The sequence below is a fragment of the Arachis hypogaea genome, chromosome 13 (assembly GCF_003086295.3).
Source record: "Arachis hypogaea cultivar Tifrunner chromosome 13, arahy.Tifrunner.gnm2.J5K5, whole genome shotgun sequence".
NCBI lineage: Eukaryota > Viridiplantae > Streptophyta > Magnoliopsida > Fabales > Fabaceae > Arachis > Arachis hypogaea.
Genome location: NC_092048.1, coordinates 16,554,997 through 16,579,748, shown reverse-complemented (window position 1 = coordinate 16,579,748; position 24,752 = coordinate 16,554,997). Strand labels below are relative to the sequence as shown.

The following is a 24,752-nucleotide window of genomic DNA, read 5'->3' as shown; positions in this document are numbered from 1 at the left end:
GTATTTATTGTATTTAATCATCATAAGTAACAAAATCACCTATGTTATTATGTACCTTATAAATTAATAAATTAAAATAATTGATATAATAAATTATAATTATTTGATTGATATGAATTATAATAAATCGTGTGATATTTAAATATTTAATCAAATCAATTAGTTGATATAATTAATTTACTGTAATAAATTGTATTCAATGAATTATAAAAAATAAATTAAGAAACACGCTCAAAAGTAGTGATGGATCTAGAAATTTTAAATAGTGGAGGTAAACATATAGCATATAAAAATAATAAAAAATATTTATAAATATATCAAAATATATAAAAAATAAATAATATAAAAATACTAAATATTAAATAATTTTTATGTAATGATTATCAATATTAATATATTGATAAATAATAATATGGTTATTAATTTATCTTTCTGTAAATTAAATATAATAATAATAATAATAATAATAATAATAATAATAATAATAATAATAAATGAAATTAATCAAAATATAAATAAGTTGTCTTCTAATCAATAATAAAAGTGAAATATATTTTTTTATGCATTATATACAATAAATGATATTTTAAATAAATGATATTTTTTATGTTATATTTTTTTCAATAAATGATATCACGGATAATTATTATTATTATTACTATTATTATTATTAAAATGATTAAAATTTTTTTAATTGATAATTAATAAGTAGTTTAATAATGCATTAAATATTGATTTGATATAATTATAATAAAGATATGTTTCTAAATTAGTATAATTATGTATTATTTATTAAATATTAATTATAATATAATTATAATAAAGATAATTTTTATAAAATAATTTAGAATAGAGAATAGGAAAGTTCATTTTGGAGGGAAAACGAAGTCACGAGAGATCGACACCTCACCTTCATTAGTTGGGGAAAAACCTAATTTTAGTATATTAAGTAGATTAAATGGCTTAGGGCCAACCCTAGAATTAGAGTTTAAATTGACATCTCTAGCCGAAGAGCCTTAGCTCAGGTGGCGTTTTACCCCCTCCCTATCATTAAGGTCTAGAGTTCAAACTCTAGAGGATGCATTTGAGGGGAAAAATGTGATAAATATGTGAGAAGTATGTGGATGTGTTGTGTACCTAGAATTGGGAGTTGTCCAATCCATTGGGGTACCTAGGATTGGGGGTTGTCCAATCCACTGACCCAAAAAAAAATTGACATCTCTAATTAGCGATAAAGATGAAAGATCTCAAATAGGACTAACAATATGTACTTTATCTGTGGCTACTCAATCTAAACCAATCCGTTCGGATAGGATTGTCTACCCTACCCGCTGCAGATAGGATAGAATATAGTGCAAATTTGTCTGCGGGTATGGTAGGATACGAGTTTAGGGTATACCCTACTCTACCCTACCTGTACCATTAATATATTATATAATATATATGTAAAAGTTATGTATGTAGTGAAGAAAGTGAGTCTTGTACTCACAATCTTCTTCTTATAAAAACTTGAAATAATCACTAAACTGGTTGATGATCATATTATTTATAATTTCATGTTGGATTTCTTTAAGATTTTATTTTTTTTAATTTTAATTTGAACTTAGTTTTTTATTTTCTATTTTATTAATATGTATGAAATTTGAAATGGTTAAATTTTATATTTATTTGATTTTTTTTTTTTTGCGGGTAGGGTAAGGTGTAGAACTTTAGAGCGCGGGTAAGATTAGGGTTGAGAGATTCTCAACCTACTGATAGGATAGGGTAGAATTTTAAGAAAGTTTTTAACCCGCGAATAGGATTAGGGTAGAGTCTAAAGTCTAAACCCTACTCTATCCATTGCCAGCCCTAATAACTTATTAAAAGAAATTTTTCAAAATTTGTCATATTTCATATAGGAACACAGAATTTTTAGTGCTTAACCTATTAAGTATGGATACTTATTTGGACACAATACTCGTCGGACATGAGTATTTTCGGTATCTAATCATGTTTTAATAAAAAATAAAAAAAAATATTTTTTAAATATGTTTAGACACACTTAAATATTATTAGGTGATGAATTTTATTTTTAATATATATTTTTTAAATGAGTTTAAAAATAATGTACATTATTTATTAAAATAAAAAATATTTTAATTATTTTATATAATTAAAAAATATTAAAAATTATTAAAAATTAATTTATATTTTAATATCAATAAAATATTAAAATATTATCGTAATATAAAAAAATATTTTATATTATATATATGGGAAGTGCTGGGTAAACAATAACCATTTTGAACAACATAAACAACCACTAATTAAATAAAAAATACACTACACTTCTAAATTAACCTTTAAAATATTAATATTAAAATAACCATCTGTACACCTAATAAAATAAACATCAATATATCTATATTCATATTATTTAATATTTTCATTATCTACCTATACTTTTTCTATATATATATATATATATATATATATATATATATATATATATATCTTATAAAAATTTAAAATTTATGCATATTCATATCGTATATCGTATCGGTATGAATATTCTATGTATCATAGCACTTGACTCAAAAGATACAAGAGAAAACAAAATTATCTCATATTTTTCTTCAATGATGAGAATTTGTATCATTATTTGCCAATTGCCACGTGCTCATGTGGTTGGCTCTTAGGTATGAACCTTAGTAGCTTACATGCGTGTTTTTATAACTTCCTTTCCTTATTGTCCGCACATAAAATTGGCCAAGAGAATTAATCTCCCGTTCACATAATATAGACGAAGGCTTTCATAAGAACATTAATTAGATAATTCAACAATGAGTAATAATTAATTCAATTTTGTTAAGAAACCAATATTTTTTTAACTAACGAAGTGGTATCTCAACTAAAATCCCCAACTAATGTTAAGGAAAATCAACCGATGCACCTCTAACTCCTCTATGGTTAACAAGGAAAAAGCCAAAAAGGTATTATATTTGCCATAGAAAAAGAGGAACAAGTAACCAACTTCAGTTGTATAACATCAAACGGCCAAGAAAAAGAAAGGGGGAAAAAATTTATCAAACACACACCAAAGCCTACTTAAATTTGGTTCAAGTTACTAAAAACACACAAACATACTAATTTTGGCTCCAAAACTTCTATGACCAATATTCCATTGACATCAAAATGTCATATCCTCCCTATATCCCTTCCTCCATCGTCTCAAGTACCTCCCTCCAATCCAAACATAAACATGCCATAATCATAAACCACCAAAAAAACCAATCTTTTCCATTGTTACACAAACCCAGCAAACTTATTTCTATGATCATATTTTGAGATTCAAATGTTGCCACACACAGCATTGGTTCTTGCATTTTCTATCCTACTCTCCCTTCCTGTGATCGTCATTCTTGGGCCCACAGTCTTAACCCAAAGCCACCTCCATCTCCCATTCTCCCCACAAGACGAACTTGACGACCTCTCCCTCTTCACGCTCGCTTCCACGTTCCACCACCACGCGCCACCCCAACACAAACCTTCTAGAATCTTCCAATTCTCCTATCAAACCAAACCAAAGCCCAAGATCGCATTCCTCTTCCTCACCAACACCGACCTCCACTTTGCCCCTATATGGAACCTCTTTTTCCATGACCAACCCACCAACCTATATAACATCTACATCCACAAAGACCCTTCCGTGAACCTCACGCGCCCCGTCGAGGGAGTTTTCAAGAACCGTTTCATCCCTTCCAAGAAAACTGCACGCGCCTCGCCAACCTTAATATCCGCCACGCGCCGTCTCCTCGCCCACGCGCTCCTCGATGACCCTGACAACGCGTACTTCGCACTCCTCTCGCAGCACTGCATCCCTCTCCACTCCTTCCCTTACGTCTACCGCTCCCTCTTTTTCTCCACCACGTTCGACTCGCCCGGGTTGACCCGACCAACTCAGACTCACCGGAGCTTCATCGAAATCCTCACCCATGCGCCGAGACTCTGGAACCGATACATCGCGAGGGGCAGGTTCGCGATGCTTCCGGAGGTGAAGTACGAAGACTTCCGAGTTGGATCGCAGTTCTTCACGCTCACGCGCCCCCACGCGCTTCTGGTCGTGAGGGACCGCGCGTTGTGGAGAAAATTTAGAAGTCCTTGCTACAAGAAGGACGAGTGTTATCCAGAGGAACACTATTTTCCTACGTTGTTGTCAATGATGGATCCTGAGGGCTGCACCAATTATACGTTGACACATGTCAATTGGACAGGGACTAAAGGTGGACACCCTTATACTTATAAGCCCCAGGAGGTTTCCGTTGAACTGATTAGTCGATTGAGGGAATCAAATTTCTCTGAATCTTACCTCTTCGCGAGGAAGTTCACCCCTGATTGCTTACAACCCCTGTTGTATATTGCAATGGCCATTTTCAAGGACTAAAATTCATTAAGATCATCCTACATGGTACGCTGATTATTTTATTTACGTATGAAAAATTGTTTTCATGGTGGTTGTTAAAATCTAACACTGTATGTTTGATTTATATAACCTATAAGGAAACGGTGATAAAGTTAATGGTGTATATAACTAGTCATTATCGTAAACAAGACCAATTGTTATTGTTTACTCTTACAAAGAAATAATATCTGTACCATTAAGGTGAAAAATATACGTAAAAATTATGCATACATCATTACTGGGGAGCAAAACTATTTCCTTTTTGACGGAGTGGAACCCGAGAGTCCCTTGGGTGAAAGCCAAACATCTTAGACGCTGGACAACGATATATTTGAATCCATTTGTACCTTACTTTATTTTAAAAGAAGAGAAATATTAAAAATTTAATATTTTTTTATTAATATTAGCCAATATTTTATTTAATATTTTATTTTTATATTATTAGAAATAATAATTTAGTATTTAGAATTTAGAATTTAATATTTAAAACATAAAATGTTAGCCAAAAATAATAAATTTTATTAGTAATGTGTATTCTCTCTTATTTTAATAGATACGTATTATGCTCGGATGCATTTATATACTTGTGGAACAAGTACTCCTACTAAAATTTAAAAGTTTCCTGAGTAGAACATAAAAAGTATGTATAATTTTTTTTATTTTATTATTAAATTTAATTCTACTGTTCTGTCTCTTTTATTTTATTTTATATTATATTATATATTTTTTGTTTCTACTAATCTGCTTCAATCTTAATATGTGAGACAGGCGTTTTTAATTTGTCTTTTTGTTTGGTTGTTAGGAAATATTGTTTCTATTAAATCATAAATGCATTGATTCCTTGCAATCAAGTCCCTATTAGCAGTTGAGACAGATGTTGGTTTATAACATCTTTAGTTCACATAATTTCTTACAGCACATTATTTTACATTTTTATTGATACGTACGCATATACATTACACAAATTTTTTATCTATTATATTAAAAAGGCCAAGAAAACAATTTCTTATTGGATTCAGCAATTTAGATAATAAGTAGTTGAATCTCATTTATTTTATTCTCACAGGTGGAATTTCAGTGAAGACAGGAGGATATGTAGCTAAATGGAATTGATGCATATTGTTCATAGTCCCTATTAAACTTTCTTGGGGGCATATATATATATATATGGTACGAAGAGGCTTATCCCTCTGGAACTCTTAACAACGACAGAAAAATACACATGCAACATAACATGGAATTATATTAGAATTTGAACAAATTAAACAAAAATTGTAAACAGCTATGCTGTAACTTCAAAATTTGAATGGCAAGGAGGTCTAGTGTAGCTAGCTTAGTGTCTTTTTTTTTTTATGAGTTGAAAAAGAAAGCTGAGTGTCTTTTATTCGTAAATTTGGTAGTTTTGACTTTTGACATTTAACTACATGCAAATTTGTTTATAATTAAATTAAAATAAATAATTTATATTGTAAAAAAAATAATTAATTTAATATTATTTATTTGGCATATGGTATATATTGATTATTTGATTGGCATATAAAAGATGCAACAAAATCTGTACCTATCAATAATAAAGTGAAAAAATTTTCATGGATATTTTGCTAATTATATTTTAAAATTTTAATCAGTTCTATGTTGGTTAATATTATTTTTTGTACTGAATATTAGATTGACATATAACATTAAAGACGTGGTAGGATAATAACATCTATTAATTAGTTTTTTTAAATAACCTGATAACACAATAAATATCTAAATTTTCTATTATATGTTTTTTAACCGTTTCAACCTTCACAATATTATACAGGCTAATTTAGATAGCCAAAATAAAGTAAAATAAGTAATAACAAGAAGATATAAAATTCTACTTTTTGTTATATGGTACAAAAATAATATAATAATATAATAAACTGTAATAAAAATAAAGTAAAATAAGTAACAACAAGAAGATATAGAATTTTACTTTTTATTCTATAGTACAAAGATGATATAATAATCTAATAAATTGTAATATTCTAGTACAAAAGAACATAAAATTTAATCAAAAATGCTATTTGTATACTAAAATCAGCCACTAAAATCAACCACCAATGTATTTGTGTATAAATACATGTGTAGTTTAATTTATTTTCAATGTGTATTTATATTCTAACATGTATTTTATACTGGTGGCTGACTTTGGTGGCTAATTTTAGTGTACACGTAGCATAACTCAAACTTAATATTATCCTTTTCAGTAGTTTTTTTATCTTTTTATTTTAATTTTGTTCAAAAATACTAATACCATTTACTTTTAAGTTTTAACTTTTAACTTTTATATACCAATATTAAAGCGAATGCCAGAGTTTGGTGTCCAAATTTTATAGATATCATTTGTCTTCGAATAATTCATTTTATGAACTAAATTTATGGACAAAATAGTAATAATATAATTTTGTTTTATTAAAAAAGCCATTTACCCACAAAAGAGTTAAATAACTACTGATCGTGAGAGAATTAAATAACTGTTCCACTTACAAATATTCATCATTGTTGTCATTCTTTTTTTATATGTCTTGCGACCTTTTGATTCTGACATGCATTTATTAAGAAATAGAAAATTTAATAAATCAATAATCACGTTGTCACCGCAAGAACAAATACTAATACCATTTACTTTTAAGTTTTAACTTTTAATTTTTAAGATAAATGTAAAGATGTGATATTTTGGCTAAATAATTTCAATATGAAAAAAATAATTGAATAATGCCTGGAAATGGAGCATTTTAGCGTATATACATATGGGTGGGTGTTACAGAGAGTGCAGTACAACACGCAGGTAGCGTGCTGACTCAGCAAGCAGCATGCGAGATGGACACGTGGAGCAGATCGGTGCAACACGCACCCTGCATGATTGACACGTGGCAGACGTGGATTAGATCACTTTGCAACACGGAACCTGCGAGGTGAGTCCTCTACCTACAAAAGTCGGAGCTCATTACCATTTTACTGCGTTAAAAGAGAGGAGGCGAGTCCTCTGCGAGGTATTTTTCTCTGTTGTGTCATTGATGGCACTGCAAATATAGTGGTTTACCACAACGGTGAGATTTTACGTAATATATATGAGGGCGTGAGCTTTGCTTGTGAGAGTACATATTTGTTTGTGGTTCTGTGTACTATAACATTTGCGAAACTACAGTACGGGCTTTGTGAAATTTATAATTTTGGAAGTCCAGACAAGATTCAACTACACTATTAGTTACCAAAAGGGTTGGTTGGCAAAGCAGAAGTCGATAGCAAAAGTTTTCGGTGGATGAGAAGAATCTTACGAAGCTCTGCCATTGTGGTTCTCGGTAATGGTTCAAAAGATGCCTGGTTCACAAGTCCAAATAGAAACACGACCCGTGTATAATGGGAGTGAAGAGGTGGCGGGTGTTAGAATACTTCATCGGCTATTCTGGAGTTTTAATCCATGCACTAGAGACTTCAAATATTGCAAGCCGCTGGTTCAAGTTGACGGGATCCACCTATATGGAAAATATAAAGGTTACCTTTTGGTTGCAGTTGCACAAGACGAGAATTAAAACATCGTGCCCATTGCCTTTGCCATTGTAGAGGGTGAGACCGCTGATGCGTGACACTTTTTTCTTAGTAATTTACGAAGGCATGTTGTAAGAAGAGATGGTGTGGGTATAATCTCGGATCATCATGAGTCAATCCGGGCAGCAGTAAATCGTAATGGAGGAGATTGGAAACCTCTGAGAGCATAGTGCATGTTTTGTATTTGGCACATTGGTAGCAACTTCTTAAGAGAATTCAAGGTCCGATATTTGCAAAAGTTTGTAGTCAACATTGGGTATTCAAAGACGGTGGAGGAGTACAATGTCAATTACAAGAGGTTTCAAGAACGAGGCGAGGCATATGCCTGTTGGTGCGACAATATCGAGCTACCTCAACGGGTGTTGGCATTTGACGAGGGACATCGATGGGGTCACATGACGACAAATCTTGTGGAGTGCATTAATTCTGTGTTGAAGGGTGCCAGAAATCTGCCTGTCTTGGCGCTCGTCCGAGCAACATATTATCGGTTAAACGAGCTGTTTACGTAGAAGAGTTCCGAGACTTACCAGCGCAAGCGTGCTGGATTTACTTATTCTGAGTTTGCCACTTAGCGGATAGAGGCAAATATGCAGCGTGTAGGAAACAAAATCGTGCACCGATTTGATCGAAGAAACGAGGTATTTGAGGTGCGTGAAATGTCAAGTGGACGAGTGTTAGTAGTTAATCTTGCACGACGAAAATGCGACTGTGGGCATTTTCAGGTGGAGCGACTTCCATGTCGCCATGTGATTGCGTGTTGTGCTAACCAGCGCCTCGATTGGCAGGTGTATGTCAGTAATGTGTACAAGATATCGCAAATTTGCAAGATCTATAAAATTGAGTTTGTCCCCGTGGGCGACACGGCGACGTGGACTGATTACCAGGGACCAACGATGATCGCAAATCCTGCCCTGAGACGAACATTAAAAGGTCATCCCAAATCAACTCGTTATTTGAATGAAATGGATTCACGGAAAATGCGTGGGCCACAGGTATGCCGTCTTTGCGGGAGGCAGGGTCATAGTCATAGTAGATGTCCTCAACGTGCTGGACCGAGTGGGGTTGGTGGTAGTGGTGGTTCATAAGGTGAATGTATTTCAAAGTTAATGTATTTCTAAGTTTACGCATTTCCAAGCCAATGTATTTCTAAGTTAATGTACCAATTAAGTTAATTACAACTAATAGAAATTTCAAATATTGAATCTTCGAATGATAATACTGAGTAGATAATATTAAGTTCGACTCAACTGAAGACGCATACAACAAATACAAAGATTAGATAGACTAAGTTTGACTCAATTGAAGACGCTTACAACTAATACAAAGATTATATAGACTAAATTTGACTCAACTGAAGATGCATACAACTAATACAACTAATCAAGTCACGGCTTCTTCTTGAAAAATCCCATTGTCTTGTTCACAATCTTGTCAACAGTTGACGGAGTAAACCTGTTCGGTGGACAGACATCTGTTCGTAGGTTGTACTGGTGACCAACTCCATGTCCCTCTACTGGACCTGACCCACTTGCAGCTGGCGGAGCTGAAGGACCAGGGATATACTCGTCGACAACCTCCTGCGGTGTCGGCACATTTAAGTCAATAGCTCTCGAGGGTTGTGGTGGCACATCCATACGACCCAAATCAATCTCAAGATGCGGATCGATGCAACCATTTGCTCGACTATCGGGTGTGGGAGTACAATAGCTGCGACGAGCGGATCCGTCCACTGATGCCCGGTGTGAGTGCGGCGATTCCTGCGGTGGCGATGCATCGAAGACATCCTCAATAGGAGCAGCACCAGCAAGGAAACTACGGATGATCGCATCATCCATATACAGCTCAACTTATGGTGTAAGTGCGCGAAAGTCTGCAAACTCAAATCTCTGATGGACATGTTTGTGATGGGGCTGTGGTGGCTCTAGTGGATGACTGTGGTGGCTGTGCTGGCTGTGATGGCTGTGCTGGCTGTGCTGACTGTGATGGCTGTGGTGGCATTGGTGGCTGTCCTGGCTATGATGGTTGGGATGTGGTGGCTGAGGTAGTGACAGGCGATAATAAGGAAATGACTGAAACACTGCATATGGCTGTCGGGGTGGCTGCTGGGGTTGGTGGCTGCTGGGGTGGCTGCTGAGGAATGAACTCCGACAACCTCAAGTACATCCCGAATGAATCGATGTACCAACGGTATTTGGCAGACGGGCTAAAGTCGGCGATCGATTGCAAATTCCTATCTCGCAACCGACTGTTGCGACCGCTCCCCCACTACTGAATCCACTCTTCAAGTATCGTGCTCCAATCATGGCACTGTACTCCCTGAAGACTGTAACAATGCTAGTCAAGAGGGATGCCCTGTGCTGACAGAAGGGAGGACTGTGTATACCCGTACTGGCGGACCACTCGATACTTCCATTACGCTAATCTTCTAAAATATTAAAAAACATTGCTCTATACTTTAAAATTTTAATTTCAACTTCCATTGCACTAATATTCTAACTCAAATTGATTTTCTAATGGTTAACATTATTTTCATTTTAATTTTTATTTTTCTTAACCATGTATTTTTTTTATTATCTGTCAATACAAAAAGTTCATACCATTTTTTTCTGAGAGTGATAAGAAAAAAAAGAAAGATAAATAAGACAAGAATTGAAATTGAATAGAAAAGATAAATTGTAAATAGAAAAAAAAAGATAGGTTGGAATTTGGGCAATTTACATAAATAAATTGTTTGCCCTTCAAATTTACACAATTGCATTCTTTCAAACATGAAGACGCAAATACATTATTTCATATATCTATAGAAACCGCTACTGGCAGTAGCGGTTTACGAAAACACATAATCCGCTATAGCCAGTCGCAGATTACATGCAAATGGCGAAACACAGAAACTGCTAAAGGCTGTCGCGGTTTCTGTTTATTGATGCTTGGCCAGCGATTTATGTGTGTGAGAAAGTGTGCATAAACCGCTGGAGGTAGTAGCAGTTTACGTTGAACAAGATATTTACTGTTTCTGTACTAATTCGGTGTCAACTTATATGTGATGATTTTTTCATATCTTGTCTTCATATACATGGGCATGCGGAGTAGTCTTAGCAAGATCGAATTTTGATAATAATCTTATATGATGTTTTATTATCAAAATTCGATCTTGCTGAGACTACTCCGCGTGCCCATGTACACGAAGACAAGATATGAAAAAATCATCACATATAAGTTGACACCGAAATAGTACAGAAATAGCAAATATCTTGTTCAACTAAATCGCTACTACCTCCAGCGGTTTATGCACACTTCCCCACACACATAAATCGCTACTGCCAATAGCGGTTTATGGCCAAGTATCAATAAACAGAAACTGCGACAGCCTCTAGCGGTTTCTGTGTTTCCCCATTTGCATGTAATCCGCGGCTGGCTATAGCGGATTATGTTTTTTCGTAAACCGCTATTGCCAGTAGCAGTTTCTATAGATATATAAAACAATGTATTTACATCTTCATGTTTGAAAGAATACAATTGCATAAATTTGAAGGACAAACAATTTATTTATGTAAATTGCCCTTGAAATTAAATTAAAAAAATCACTCTATTTTCTATTATTAGAGTGTCACATGTAAAAAAATTAGTTATCAAGAATCTGTTATGAAAAGTCTTGTATACAAGTGTAGGATATATATTTGGAATCTCAGTGTAAAGAAACAATTATATACATTTTCAATAATCATTCAAAACAATCATATCAGTTTTCATTTTCCTCTCTTCTTTCTGCTCTCTCTGGTCAAGTTTATATTCCTTTATGGTATCAAGAGCACACAAGATCCATGGCTCAACTTGAAAATATTCAAACCAATGATGATGATGCTGCTAAATCAACACCAGCAGCTTCTACTTCATCAAATTCCAAGGATAAACCATTTAACATTCCACTAGCAGAGAAATTGAGTGAAACCAACTTCTTGACCTGGAGACATCTTGCAACCCTTTCAATCTGCGGGCAAGAACTTGAAGATCACCTGGATCAAGGCAAGGGTGAGAGAGAAATGTATAAATTTGAGAAAGTTTTCATACCTAGAGCTGTACAATCCTCTTATAAATCACCTTCAGTCTTGTTTGCAAAGTGTGTTTCATTGGATGTTTACCATAAACGTTTTGGACATCCCACCATCCCTATTGTACAAAGAATTGTAAATAAGTACAATTTACCAGTGAATAAAATTTCTACTTCAGATTCTGTATGCTCCTCTTGTTGCATGGCCAAATCGCATAAACTTCCATATACTCCATCTATGCATGCTTATTATACTCCTCTATCTCTAATTGTGTCGGATGTATGGGGACCAGCTTCCATCACTTCTTTGCATGGTTTTCGGTATTATGTATCATTTATTGATGTCTTTTCTCGCCATACTAGTATTTTTCTTCTCACAAATAAGTCACAAGTTTTTTCAGTGTTTAAGCAATATAAATCTTGGATGGAAAATCAATTGGGTTATACCATTAAGGCTTTCCAAATTGACAATGGTACTAAGTATATGTCACGAGCCTTTCAAGAATATTTAGCTCATGAAGGGATTGTTCATAGAACTACCTGCCCACATACTCAACAACAGAATGGGATTGCTGAAAGAAAGCATTGCCATGTTGTGGGGACTGGACTTGCTCTCCTAGCAACAGCTTCTCTCCCTCTCCATTTTTGGGATGAAGCCTTTTCTACATCTGTATACTTAATAAATCGAATGCCTTCCCAGGTTACAGGTAACAACTCTCCTTATGAAATTTTGTACCATCAAGAACCTGACTATGCCTTCTTTCGTGTTTTTGGGTGCCTTTGCTTTCCTTATCTTAGGCCTTACAACCACAACAAGCTTGAACCCAGATCACAGCCCTGCATCTTCCTTGGTTACAGCACAACTCAAAAAGGTTACAAATGCATGAACCAAAATGGCCGCATCTTTGTGTCTCGGGATGTTGTCTTTGATGAAACACAATTCCCTTACACTTCCCTCTTCTCTAAATCAACACAAAACTCTCCCACTCCACAAATCTCAGAATCGTTGCCACAAATTTCTACATTACCCCCTACTACTCTCACACCTGCTCAGCTCATCCCTTCTCTACCTCCTAATCACCCTTCATCTCAACCACTGTCTTCAGCAGCTAACATACAACCTTCGCCTTCCAACAATAACAATTCTACAAATGAAACAGCATCAGATGTCCATGCACCCCTACCCCCTTCCTCTATTTCTCATCCAAACCCAACAAATACACACAATATGCTTACCAGATCCAAAACTGGACACCTTAAACCAAAAACACTTCAAGCTCAGACATTGCCTGCATCACATATACTTCCAAAGAGTGTGAAAGTAGCTCTTCAATCTCCACATTGGAAAGAAGCCATGTTGACAGAATATCGAGCTTTGGTCCATCATCAAACTTGGACATTAGTGGAAGCCCCACCAAATGAGAAAATCATCTCTTGCAAATGGATATTTGCTGTCAAACGAAATTCAAAGGGTGATATTATTCGCCATAAAGCCAGATTAGTGGCAAGAGGCTTTAACCAAACTGTTGGAGTGGATTTTGCTCAGGTATTCTCACCCGTGGTTAAACCTGTGACTATTCGTTTGATTCTAACCTTAGCCCTTTCTAAAGGTTGGACACTCAAACAATATGACTTTCATAATGCATTCCTTAATGGCATGCTATATGAAACTGTTTATATGAGTCAATCCCTAGGTTTTTCCCACTCAAATCCTCATTTAGTATGTAAACTTAATAAAGCAATCTATGGACTACGCCAAGCACCTCGTGCATGGTATATGACCATTACTGCTGCATTAAGAAACTTTGGTTTTCAGTGCACAAAGTCTGATCCCTCTCTCTTCACTAAATTTTCTAACAAATCTATTATTTATGTTTTAATTTATGTAGATGATATGTTAGTAACAGGAAATGATAATTCTGAAATAATGAAAGTACTACAACAATTACATTCTACGTTTCTTCTTAAAGATCTGGTGATATCAATTTTTTTTCTAGGAATTGAGGCCCTTCATTTTCCTGGTAACATGATCACCTTAAACCAATCTAAGTATATTCTTGAGCTTCTATCTAAATCAGGGATGCAAGATTCCAAGCCCATGAGCACCCCTATGATTAGCAATTCTAAATTAACAGCAAACACTGGTACTCCCTTTGAAGACCCCACTCTCTTTCGATCTATACTGGGGGTCTACAATATGTCACTGTGACTCGCCCTGACATTGCCTTTTCAGTAAACAAGCTCAGCCAGTTTATGGCTAATCCCATGCTAGAACATTGGAATGCAGTCAAGCGAGTACTTCGTTACCTGGCAGGTACGCTTCACACATGCTTAGAATTTTATCCTTCAACTGACTTAAGATTAACTGCTTTTGAAGATTCTGATTGGGCTACGGATATGGATGATCGCAAATTTATTTCTGGTTACTGTGTTTATTATGGTTTGAATCTTATCTCTTGGAAGTGCAGCAAACAACCTACTGTCAGCCGCAGCTCTACAGAGGCGAAATTCCGCGCACTAGCAGCTGTGTTTGCAGAGTTGATCTGGATTCAGAATCTCCTAATCGAAATTCAGCAATCGTGTCGTACATCACCTACTGTGTTCTGTGATAACATGTCCGCTGTGCTGTTGGCGTATAATCCAATCCTCCATGATCGCACTAAGCACTTTGAACTCAATCTTTACTTTGTTAGAGACAGAGTCATCAAGGGTCAAGTAGCAGTCACTCACATCCCTTCCAGTGAGCAAATAGCAGATATCTTCACTAAACCTCTCTCCAATTACTTATTTGAGAAGTTTCGAAGCAAACTCAGGTTGTCCACTAAGCCTCCCTGAGTTTGTGGGGGGATATTAGAGTGTCACATGTAAAAAAATTAGTTATCAAGAATCTGTTATGAAAAGTCTTGTATACAAGTGTAGGATATATATTTGGAATCTCAGTGTAAAGAAACAATTATATACATTTTCAATAATCATTCAAAACAATCATATCAGTTTTTATTTTCCTCTCTTCTTTCTGCTCTCTCTGGTCAAGTTTATATTCCTTTATCTATCCAATTTCTTGATACAACAAGAGAGCGATTTCTCAACCTAACTTGTCTACATCATAATTTGGAAATTAAATCGAAGAGACTTCTCAACCTTCTACCCAATTTTTCTTGCAACAAAAGAGGGACTCACTCAATTTCATTTGTCCACACAATAGTTTTATCACGAAACCAAAAAAAGTGCTTTGGCACCTCTTATAACTGAATACCATGACAGCAATAGTTTATCAAATATTTATAACCTCTTGTTAGATTAAAACAAAGAAAATCCTAAGCCTACAAACACAAAATCCAATCTAGTAACTAAATAAACAAAATTAAAATACATCAAATTAAATTGAACATTCTAACAATATAAACTAATAACATCTAAATAATATTTGAACTCTTCATATCACAAACATTTGAATTTTAAAGTATGTATCATTTTTTTTCTCTTCCAAAAAATGTTGTCGTCGAATCTTGTAGCTAAAAAAATAGTATATGAAAAAGACAAATACAAAAAAAGATACTTTTTTATTGTGTTTTTTATTCTTTTATTTTTGCACTATATATTTTTTTATTTTTTTAAAAATATAAAATTAACAATAACAACAAGATAATAATAAAATACAAATAAAAAAGACAAGAATATAAAAAAAAAGATGTGAGAGATACAAGACTTTTTTTTTAATATTTAGATAGAAGAATAAACATAAATTAAATGAAGAAATGAAGCGATAAAAGAAATTGCAATAAAAGAAATCATAAAATAAACGAAAAGAAAAGGAATAGAATGCAAAAAAGAAATGAAGAAAATAAAAGAAAAGCGATGATATGCGGATAGGGTAGGATGCGGATTCAGGGTATACCCTACCCTACTCTATCCGCACCTCTAATATATTATATAATATATATATGTAAAAGTTATGTATGTAGTGAAGAAAGTGAGTGTTTTTTTTTTTGTGACTGAAATAAATTAAACAAAGAAAAACAAAACAAACAAAACAAGGAACTGCCTAAATAGAGGGACAGTCCCGTTTAAGACTACTCTTAAACTCCTCCCAAGGTGAAAGAAGCTCCACATGCGAAAGTTGTAACTTCATCACCATCTTTGCCATAGTATCTGTCACCGTGTTTGTATCTCTCATAATCAAACGAAAGTCAACCCGCCAATTCCAATGCATGATATCTCTTATTTTGAGCACCAGTGGATCAATAAACCCAAAACCATCTTGAGGAAGGGTTGCCTTGGTGATGTGCCTCTTCCTTCTCTAAATGAGGAAGCTTGCAATAACCTTACGGCACCAGTTACTATGGAGGAAGTCAAAGCAGCGATTTTTCACATGAACTCTTTTAAAGCTCCGGGTCCTGATGGGTTTCAAGCTTTCTTCTTCAAAGAATATTGGGAGATCATTGATCTTGATGTTTGGAAGATGGTTAAGCAGGCATTCTCCGGTGTTCCTCTTGATCCGAGAATGTTGGAGACTTTACTAGTTCTCATTCCAAAGGTTGAATCACCGGTATCTATGAAAGATTTCAGGCCGATTAGTCTCTGCAATGTAGTTTACAAGATCATCACGAAGGTCATTGTTAATAGGCTTCGTCCTCATCTTGCGGAGATTGTTGGCCCGCTTCAAGGAGGATTTATTCCGGGACGAGGAACTCCTGACAACATCATTATTGCCCAAGAAGTCCTTCACTTTATGAAGAAGACTAAATCAAAGAAAGGCACACTGGCATTTAAGATTGATCTGGAGAAAGCTTATGACAGAGTTGACTGGAGGTTTTTAGCTCATACCCTTAAAAGCTTTGGTTTTCCTATTCCTACACTTAATTTGATTATGAATTGTGTCACTGCTTCTTCCTTATCTATTCTTTGGAATGGGAGTCGTCTGAATGGCTTTGCTCCTAGCCGAGGTCTTAGACAAGGAGACCCTATGTCACCCTATCTTTTTGTGTTGTGTATGGAGCGATTGACATGCTTTATTAGTCATCAGGTTGATTTGGGCTTGTGGGAACCGGTTGCTATTTCTAGAGGAGGATCAAGAATATCCCACTTAATGTTTGCGGATGACTTGCTTCTATTCTGTAAAGCTACAAAGAGACAAGTGCAAAATGTGATGTTGGTTTTAGAGACTTTTTGCAAAACATCTGGGATGAAGATTAATGTGGAGAAGTCTAAAGTGCTTTGCTCCAAGAATGTCTCTGCAATAAGGAAAGAGGTTTTCACTGGGGTATCCTCTATCAGATTTGTCCAGGACTTGGGCAAGTATCTTGGAGTTACCCTTAGCCATTCTAGGGTGACTCGTTCAGCTTTCAATGGTGTCCTGGATAAGATTCGGAGTAGGCTAGCAAGCTGGAAAGGAAGTTTACTCAATCGGGCTGGTAGACTTTGCTTGGTTAATTCTGTTGTCGCTGCTATTCCCACGTACCAGATGCAGGTCTCTATTTTTCCCAAAGGAATCATTAGTAAATTGGAGTCTATGATGAGGAATTTTCTTTGGAAAGGACAGGTTGATGGAAGAGGATTGAATCTTGTTAGTTGGAAGGTACTGGTTACTCCAAAAAAATATGGAGGTTTAGGGATTAGCGATCCTTATTGTGTAAATATTGCTCTTCTTGGGAAGCTAGTTTGGACTTTCTTCCAGCAGCCAAACAAGCTATGGGTCCAATTGTTGGATGCCAAATACCGATCATCTCTATATGACTGTTTTAGTTATCCTAAGAACAAGGACTCTCCCATTTGGAGGTGTCTTTGCAAGGCTTGGGAAGTGTTGAAGGATGGGTTTGCTTGGTGTATTGGAGATTTGAACCAGAATTTTTTGGTTTTCTAGCTGGAGGAAAGAAGGACGGTTATCTAATGAGATCGATTATGTTCACATTTCTGATTCGAATCTCCGGATACATGATATTTGGTCGGTTGGTAGGTGGCATTTGGATACTCTTTATTCTCCTTTATCTCAAAATCTGAAAGATAATATTCTTTCTTACAATCCAGATGAACAAGCAGGTCCGGAAGTGGGTTGGTATTGGAGTGGGTCTGCTGCCAAAGTCTATAACTCTCGCAATGGTTACTTGTGGTTGTGTAAGCAGCTATTTGGTTGGGAGGAGCGGGAGAATTGGCTTTGGCTTTGGCGCCAGCTTGTTCCGGAAAAGCATAAATTTTTGGCTTGGTTGTGTCTTAAGGAGGCTCTTCCTACTGCAAGTTTTCGCTTTAGAAGAGGGATGTCGTCATCGGATAAGTGTCCAAGATGTCTTTCTAGCCAGGAATCGGTTTTACATTGTATTCGGGATTGTCCCAAAGCTCAGCTTGTCTGGCATAGGTTGGATATTTCTTGTCATCCTTTGGATTTGAAGAACTGGTTCTTGTATCATAGCAGAGAGCATCCGTTCAAGTTCTTTTCGGGACTTTGGTGGATATGGCGAGCAAGGAATAATGACATCTTTAATCCCGATGAAACTTGGCCTCCGGAAAAAGTGATTTGTCTGGTATTAACTTCAGAAAAGGAGCTTAGGAATATCTTTGAATTACAACGTATGTCCCTTCTCTCTACTCTAAATGGTTTTTGGAATCCCCCATCCATTGATACTTTTAAGATTAATTGTGATGCTAGTTATTTTGGTTCGGGTGATAGTGTTGGTTTTGCTTGTGTTATTAGAGATTGTAATGGGAGCTGGCAAAGGGGGTGTTTGGGAATGATTGAGAGTAATAGTATTCTTCAAGGAGAATTGTTTGCTATTTGGAGAGGATATCTCTTAGCTTGGGATGTGGGTCAATGAGATGTTATTTGTGAGACGGATTGTGTGGAAGAAAGTGAGTGTTGAACTTACAATCTTTCTCTTATAAAAATTTGAAATAATCATTAAACTAGTTGATGATCATATCATTTAGTATGTTAGATTTCTTTAAGATTTTATTATTTTTAATTTTAATTTGAACTTAATTTTTTATTTTCGATTTTATTAATATGTATGAAATTTGGAATGGTTGAATTTTATATTTGTTTAAAAATTTTTTATTTTTCTGCGGATAGAATTGGGTAAGGTAGTGTTTAGAACTTTAGGGTGCAGGTAGGATTAGAGTTGAGAGATTCTCAATCCGCAAAAAGGGGTAAGGTAGAGTTTGAAAAAATTTTTTTACCGGCAAGTAAAGTTAGGATAGAGTCTAAATCATACCCTATTCTATTCATTGTCAACCCTAACAATGCATGTCTATGTTAATTTTAATCTTTTTATTTATAGAAAAAATCCTCTGAGTCTTTTTTTCTCCCACATTATTCTTTCAACTTATTTTCTAAAATTCGTATCATATTTCTCACTTTTAGCATAAGAGTCAAATATAAATTTTAGTGTTTAAATCAAAATAACCGTTAATCAACTTTATTTTTTTTTACATTGTCTGTCTCTAATTTTAACTCTCTTTAATCTTCATTCTTCTTAAAATCAACTTTGTTTACAATTGAAACTTATTTGAGTCAAGAGACCCATTTTTATTACCAACACACTTGGTAGTTGTACATATTATTTTCCTAATATTGAGTCATTGACTCGATAGATCTAGCCCCAAAAAAATTTGATACAATTTTTTTATTTTTTCAACTTTTCGATGGGGATACAAAATCGTAAAATAGTATTGAAGAGGATGGAAGAAGAAAATGTAACAACAGCTACCGCAACTTCCCACCGTCTAACAATTTTATTAATTTTCAATCTGGTTACATTACTAACAATATTTTTGTCAATTCGCTAGTGAATTATAGTTCAAATAACATAATTTCTCATACTCAATTAAGAGATTACGGGTTCGAGTCTCCTATCTTTGATAAAAAAATAATATTTCTATCAATTCTTATTTATTATTATATTTAATAGAAATGTCTTTGTAGATGTATCTAACAAAAATATCTTTATAAATATATTTTTTAAATCGATTTTTTTATACATGTGTTTAAAATATAATTAATTATCGTTAACAATAAATTGACAGACCTATACTTTTCTATTAATTTAAAAAAAAATGTAAATTATATATATAGAGATATGTAATGTTATATACATGTTTAAACATCGGTTACCAAATTAATCACTATATTTTTATAATATATATATATATATATATAATTTATTTTATTTTTAATATATATTTTATATTTTATTATATATTTTATATTAATAATTGCTTTTTGTTTATATCAATTATGTTATATGTAAAAAAATTAGTAACTAATTAATTATCGTTATATAAAAATACATATTTGATATTTTATAAAAATTTTATTAATTATTATAAATAAATTTGATTATTCGTCTAATATAAGTTTAATATTTTATTATTGTATTTGATTGTTTTGATAACTGGTTTAGTTAAAAAATTGTGTAAAATATTTCTCATAAAGAATATTTTAGTAAATATTTTTATAGTTATTATTTTAAAAAAAAGCCCTAGTCTAAATCTATAATTTTATATTGTTAAAAAAATAAGCTCATTTAATCTCTGATGTTATAACTAATTAAATTCTAGTATTTTTTCTTTAGTATGTAAAATGTTTTATTCAAATATTTTATTTTATCCTATTTTTATATCAAAATTATTTTCCTAAAAAAATATCTCTTTTCTAGACAATCTCTTCTTCTATATAACAATAATAATCACGAGTGTGACGATAATTATAATAATTTAGTAATAAAAGTGACCTAAAAATAGAAAAAATATTATTAAAAAACATGATTTTGACTCAAAGAAATACCACAAACTAAAATATTTGATATAAAATATGTAATAATATTAGATATATATTAAAATCAGTTATTAAAATTAATTATTAAAATAAAATATATAAATATATATTAAAAATCAGTTAAATTATATATATAGTGATTAATTTTGATAATTAATTTTGATGTACAAATAGTGTTTTTATTTTAAAAATAGAACAAAATGATAAATAAATTTCTTAAAATTTTAGATAAATTAATCTTTAAAAAATTTTAAATTAAGAACTTCTAATCTAATCATAGAAACTAATTTAAAAATAATATATCCATATATACTATTATAAAAAAATTTATTAATATTTTTTTTTTAAATAACTAATGTATCTAAAATATAAATACTCAAGAATTTACTTCTCACTTAGCTTCCCTCTAAAAAATATTAGATTTTATTCGCTAAGGAAGATTAAGATTTAAATAAAAAATAAAAAATAAAAAAGTCACCCTTAGCCAGTGCATTCAAAAAGTTGAGAGAAACAAAGGTTGGCATCTACCATCATCATTCATCAATCATCAACTACCCTACCCTTGAACAATGGCACGGTGGTTGATGGCAATGGTGGTGCTGACACAGGTGGTAGTAGCTGCTACTCTTGCTTCTGCCAGCAACACCAACAAGGTGTACCAGCCATGTGCTGACACAAAGATTCAGAGATCTGATGGATTCACTTTTGGCATTGCTTTCAGTTCCAAGAACTCATTCTTCTTCAACCAGAACCTCTCTCTTCAGCTCTCGCCTTGTGACACTAGACTCTCTTTGCCTTCTTCTAACTCCCAGCTTGCACTCTTTCGTCCCAAAGTTGATGAGATCTCTCTCCTCACCATTAATACCTCTACCTTCTTCCCTGTAAGCACATACATAACTACTTTCTTTCTCTCTTTTCTTATTCAAAGTTTACTTCTTTTTCTTGTTTTCTTGAAAAAGGTCAACGTGGCGCAAGAAAGGAGGGGGGGGGGGGGCGGGGGGAAGCGAAGATTGAAATCAAAAAGTGAAAAGTTTTGAACTTTGTGGTGACATATATGTCTGTGTATACTATTGGGGTTGAAGAATGAATGCCATTTGGTCATTGTGTTGAAAAGTTTTGGAACTTTGATGTAGAACATGCTGTTTTTATGTTTATATGTATCCTATTGGGGTTGAAGAATGCTATGATGGTCGTTTTCATTGGATGGGAACTGTGATTGGTTGCTTATTACTGTGTTGTTATTGCAGGTTTCCCTAGATGCCATAGCAATTGTTTTCTAGCTGCTAATTTCTAATTGATTTTTTTTTAAAAAGAATCTATGTCATTGTATTTTGTGTCAATACTCATTCTATTGCTCTTGAATTTTTGTATAATCTCTGTGTCAACACTTAAATTCTTGATTTCCACTCTCGGATCAGGTTAAGTATCCAATTGACACCTACTTTTTAGACTTTCAAATAACATTGGTGTTTGTACTTCTCTGAATTTATGGAAGAAAGATGGATCAAAAGATATTTAAGTTGGGCCACTTTGCTAGATAAGGAATATGGATTTGAGTGAGAAACTATTAGAAATGAGTCCCAATGAAGGGCCAAACTGACAACTGGATTAATCGAGTGTCACTGTGACATTAAAATTAAAAAAAAAAAAAATCAAAGGCTACTTAAACTTGAAAAAGCATATTATTATTGCTGTTATTAAGTGAAGATTTCATGCAAAGTTGTTTGCATCCCCGTTCTTAAACTTGATAAGTTCATGGTGAAAAAAGTACATGTGGTACTCAAAAGACTTCACATTTAAGGATAAGATAGGCATATTTAAAGGTCATAATTATTAGGAAAACAATGTTACTCAACTAAACCTTTGGCTTCAGTGTGATCAAGGTTTTGATTTGTTCAACTGCATCATGAGGACATAAAACAATGACCCCTAATCCAAAATAGTTTAGCAGATTATTTTGAAACATATAAAGATTTCTTCTATTCTGGAAAAAAACATGCTTGAGTTCCTGATTAAATAGCTACTAGTATTTTGTTACAGATTTTCCCTAGTTTTCTCTGCAAATTGGAAAGAGCTCTACTCAATTTATTTGTAATAGTCAATGTCTATTCTTGTTTGAAAACATGATTTCCCCAAAGAATAAATAGCATAGCAATTGTGTCATTATAAGAACTAGTTTATGATTTTCTTCTGCATAATGGTAAATAGGATTCCTATGGTGGGTACATGGTGGCGTTCGCAGGACGGAAATACGCAGCTCGTTCTCCCCCTGCCTTTGTTGCAAATAACACATTCATTGTGACAAGTTTTACATTGGTAAGATATAACAAAGTTTGTAAAAATTTGTGGACCCTTATAAGGTTAGTTTCTGGTTTGTTATTTTGAATAGCTTGATTTCTTCATTTGAGTTAGGTGTTGGAGTTTCAAAAGGGTAGGCTGCAAAATTTGTATTGGAAGAGAGATGGATGTGTTGCATGTAGAGGAAAATCCAGTTTTGTTTGCCTCAACAAAGTAGATTGCGCTATCAGGACATCGTCTTGCAAAGGCCGAGGAGGTTCCGTGGATTGTAGCCTTGGGATTCAGCTGGCGTTTTCCGGCACAGACAAGCATCTTAGAGTGCTTAATTCGTGGTATGAAGTTGAGAATCTGAGGCAGTACTCGCTTTATGGCTTGTACTCGAATCTAAGGGACTCTCTGACTAGTCAGTATAACAAATTCTTTTAACGAAGAAAAGATGAGTTGAATCTTTCTTTTACTTCTTGTATTGTTTGTTCTTGATAATCTTGTAATTTTTGTTTGCTATTTGCATTCTTGATTCCTTGTCACTTGACATTTTTCTGCTTCATCAATTTATTGTTCATGAGTCATGACCATATATATATATACATGAGGAATGTTCAAAGTCAACAATGCTGCACTTATTTATAACAAACCAATAGGAAGTGTTACATCAAAAATAATAAACTAACAAACAACAAATAACAACAACAACAAAGCCTTGTCCTACTAGGTGGGGTCGGCTACATGAATCAAACGACGCCATTGTGCTCTGTCATGTATCATGTATACAGAGAGACCGTTTACATGTAGATCTCGTTTGACCACCTCATGAATGGTCTTTTTAGGTCTTCCTCTGCATTTCGCCCCTTATCTATTTTCCATCTCATCCACCCTCTTGACTGGGTGTTCTATCGGTCTTCTTCTCACATGTCCAAACCACCTGAGACGCGATTCAATTATCTTTTCCACAATTGGTACTACTCCAGCTCTCTCCCTTATATCTTCGTTCCTTATTTTATCCAATCGCATATGATCACTCATCCATCTCAACATCTTCATCTCTGCCACACTCAACTTATGTTCATGCTCTCCTTTGCCCCCCAAACACTCCGTACCATAAAGCATAACCGGTCTTATAGCGGTGTGATAGAATTTACCTTTAAGTTTTAAAGGCACTTTTTTGTCGCATATAAAACCAGATGCACTCTGCCATTTTGACCAACCTGCTTGGATCCTATGATTTACATCCTGTTCAATCTCTCCATTATCCTGTATGATGCACCCAAGATATTTAAAACTTTTAACTTTTCGTAGGATGTTTTCTCCAATCTTCACCTATATATTAGGGTTTTCCCTTCTCAGACTGAACTTACATTCCATATATTCCGTCTTGCTACGGCTTATGCGCAGACCATACACTTCTAGAGCTTCTCTCCATAAGTCCAACTTCATATTTAAGTCTTCCCTTGACTCTCCCATAAGGACGATATCATCGGCAAAAAGCATGCACCATGACACAGGCTCTTGGATGTGCTCTGTGAGTACTTCCAAGACTAATGGAAAATGTATGGATTTAAGGATGATCCCTAGTATAATCCTATACCAATAGAAAATTCCTCTGTCACACCACCTTGAAT

The 24,752-nt window shown here is 34.0% G+C and overlaps 3 protein-coding genes across 3 annotated transcripts; all 3 read left to right on the top strand.

The window, feature by feature from the left end:
• Nucleotides 1-2,967: 2,967 nt before the first annotated feature.
• On the top strand, nucleotides 2,968-5,772 carry LOC112737475 (glycosyltransferase BC10). Its single transcript, XM_025787391.3, has 2 exons — nucleotides 2,968-4,447; nucleotides 5,508-5,772. The coding sequence occupies exon 1, from the start codon at nucleotides 3,335-3,337 to the stop codon at nucleotides 4,421-4,423; it is 1,089 nt and encodes a 362-aa protein (XP_025643176.1). The 5' UTR covers nucleotides 2,968-3,334; the 3' UTR covers nucleotides 4,424-4,447; nucleotides 5,508-5,772.
• A 2,835-nt stretch (nucleotides 5,773-8,607) lies between these two features.
• LOC112732793 (uncharacterized) lies at nucleotides 8,608-9,105 on the top strand. Its single transcript, XM_025781593.1, has one exon. It carries the CDS (start codon nucleotides 8,608-8,610, stop codon nucleotides 9,103-9,105), a length of 498 nt encoding a protein of 165 aa, XP_025637378.1.
• A 12,205-nt stretch (nucleotides 9,106-21,310) lies between these two features.
• Nucleotides 21,311-23,742, top strand: LOC112737474 (uncharacterized). The gene is made up of 3 exons (XM_025787390.3): nucleotides 21,311-21,716; nucleotides 23,044-23,151; nucleotides 23,248-23,742. Exons 1-3 carry the CDS (start codon nucleotides 21,405-21,407, stop codon nucleotides 23,557-23,559), a joined length of 732 nt encoding a protein of 243 aa, XP_025643175.1. The 5' UTR covers nucleotides 21,311-21,404; the 3' UTR covers nucleotides 23,560-23,742.
• The last annotated feature ends 1,010 nt before the right edge of the window (nucleotides 23,743-24,752 follow it).

Bases quoted from the DNA above. Each gene is read 5' to 3' on its own strand.
- LOC112737475 (XM_025787391.3), top strand. From the start codon at position 3,335: ATGTTGCCACACACAGCATTGGTTCTTGCATTTTCTATCCTACTCTCC.
- LOC112732793 (XM_025781593.1), top strand. From the start codon at position 8,608: ATGCAGCGTGTAGGAAACAAAATCGTGCACCGATTTGATCGAAGAAAC.
- LOC112737474 (XM_025787390.3), top strand. From the start codon at position 21,405: ATGGCACGGTGGTTGATGGCAATGGTGGTGCTGACACAGGTGGTAGTA. The intron at 21,717-23,043 runs GTAAGCACATAC...AATGGTAAATAG, and splicing joins ATACCTCTACCTTCTTCCCT to GATTCCTATGGTGGGTACAT. The intron at 23,152-23,247 runs GTAAGATATAAC...CATTTGAGTTAG, and splicing joins TTGTGACAAGTTTTACATTG to GTGTTGGAGTTTCAAAAGGG.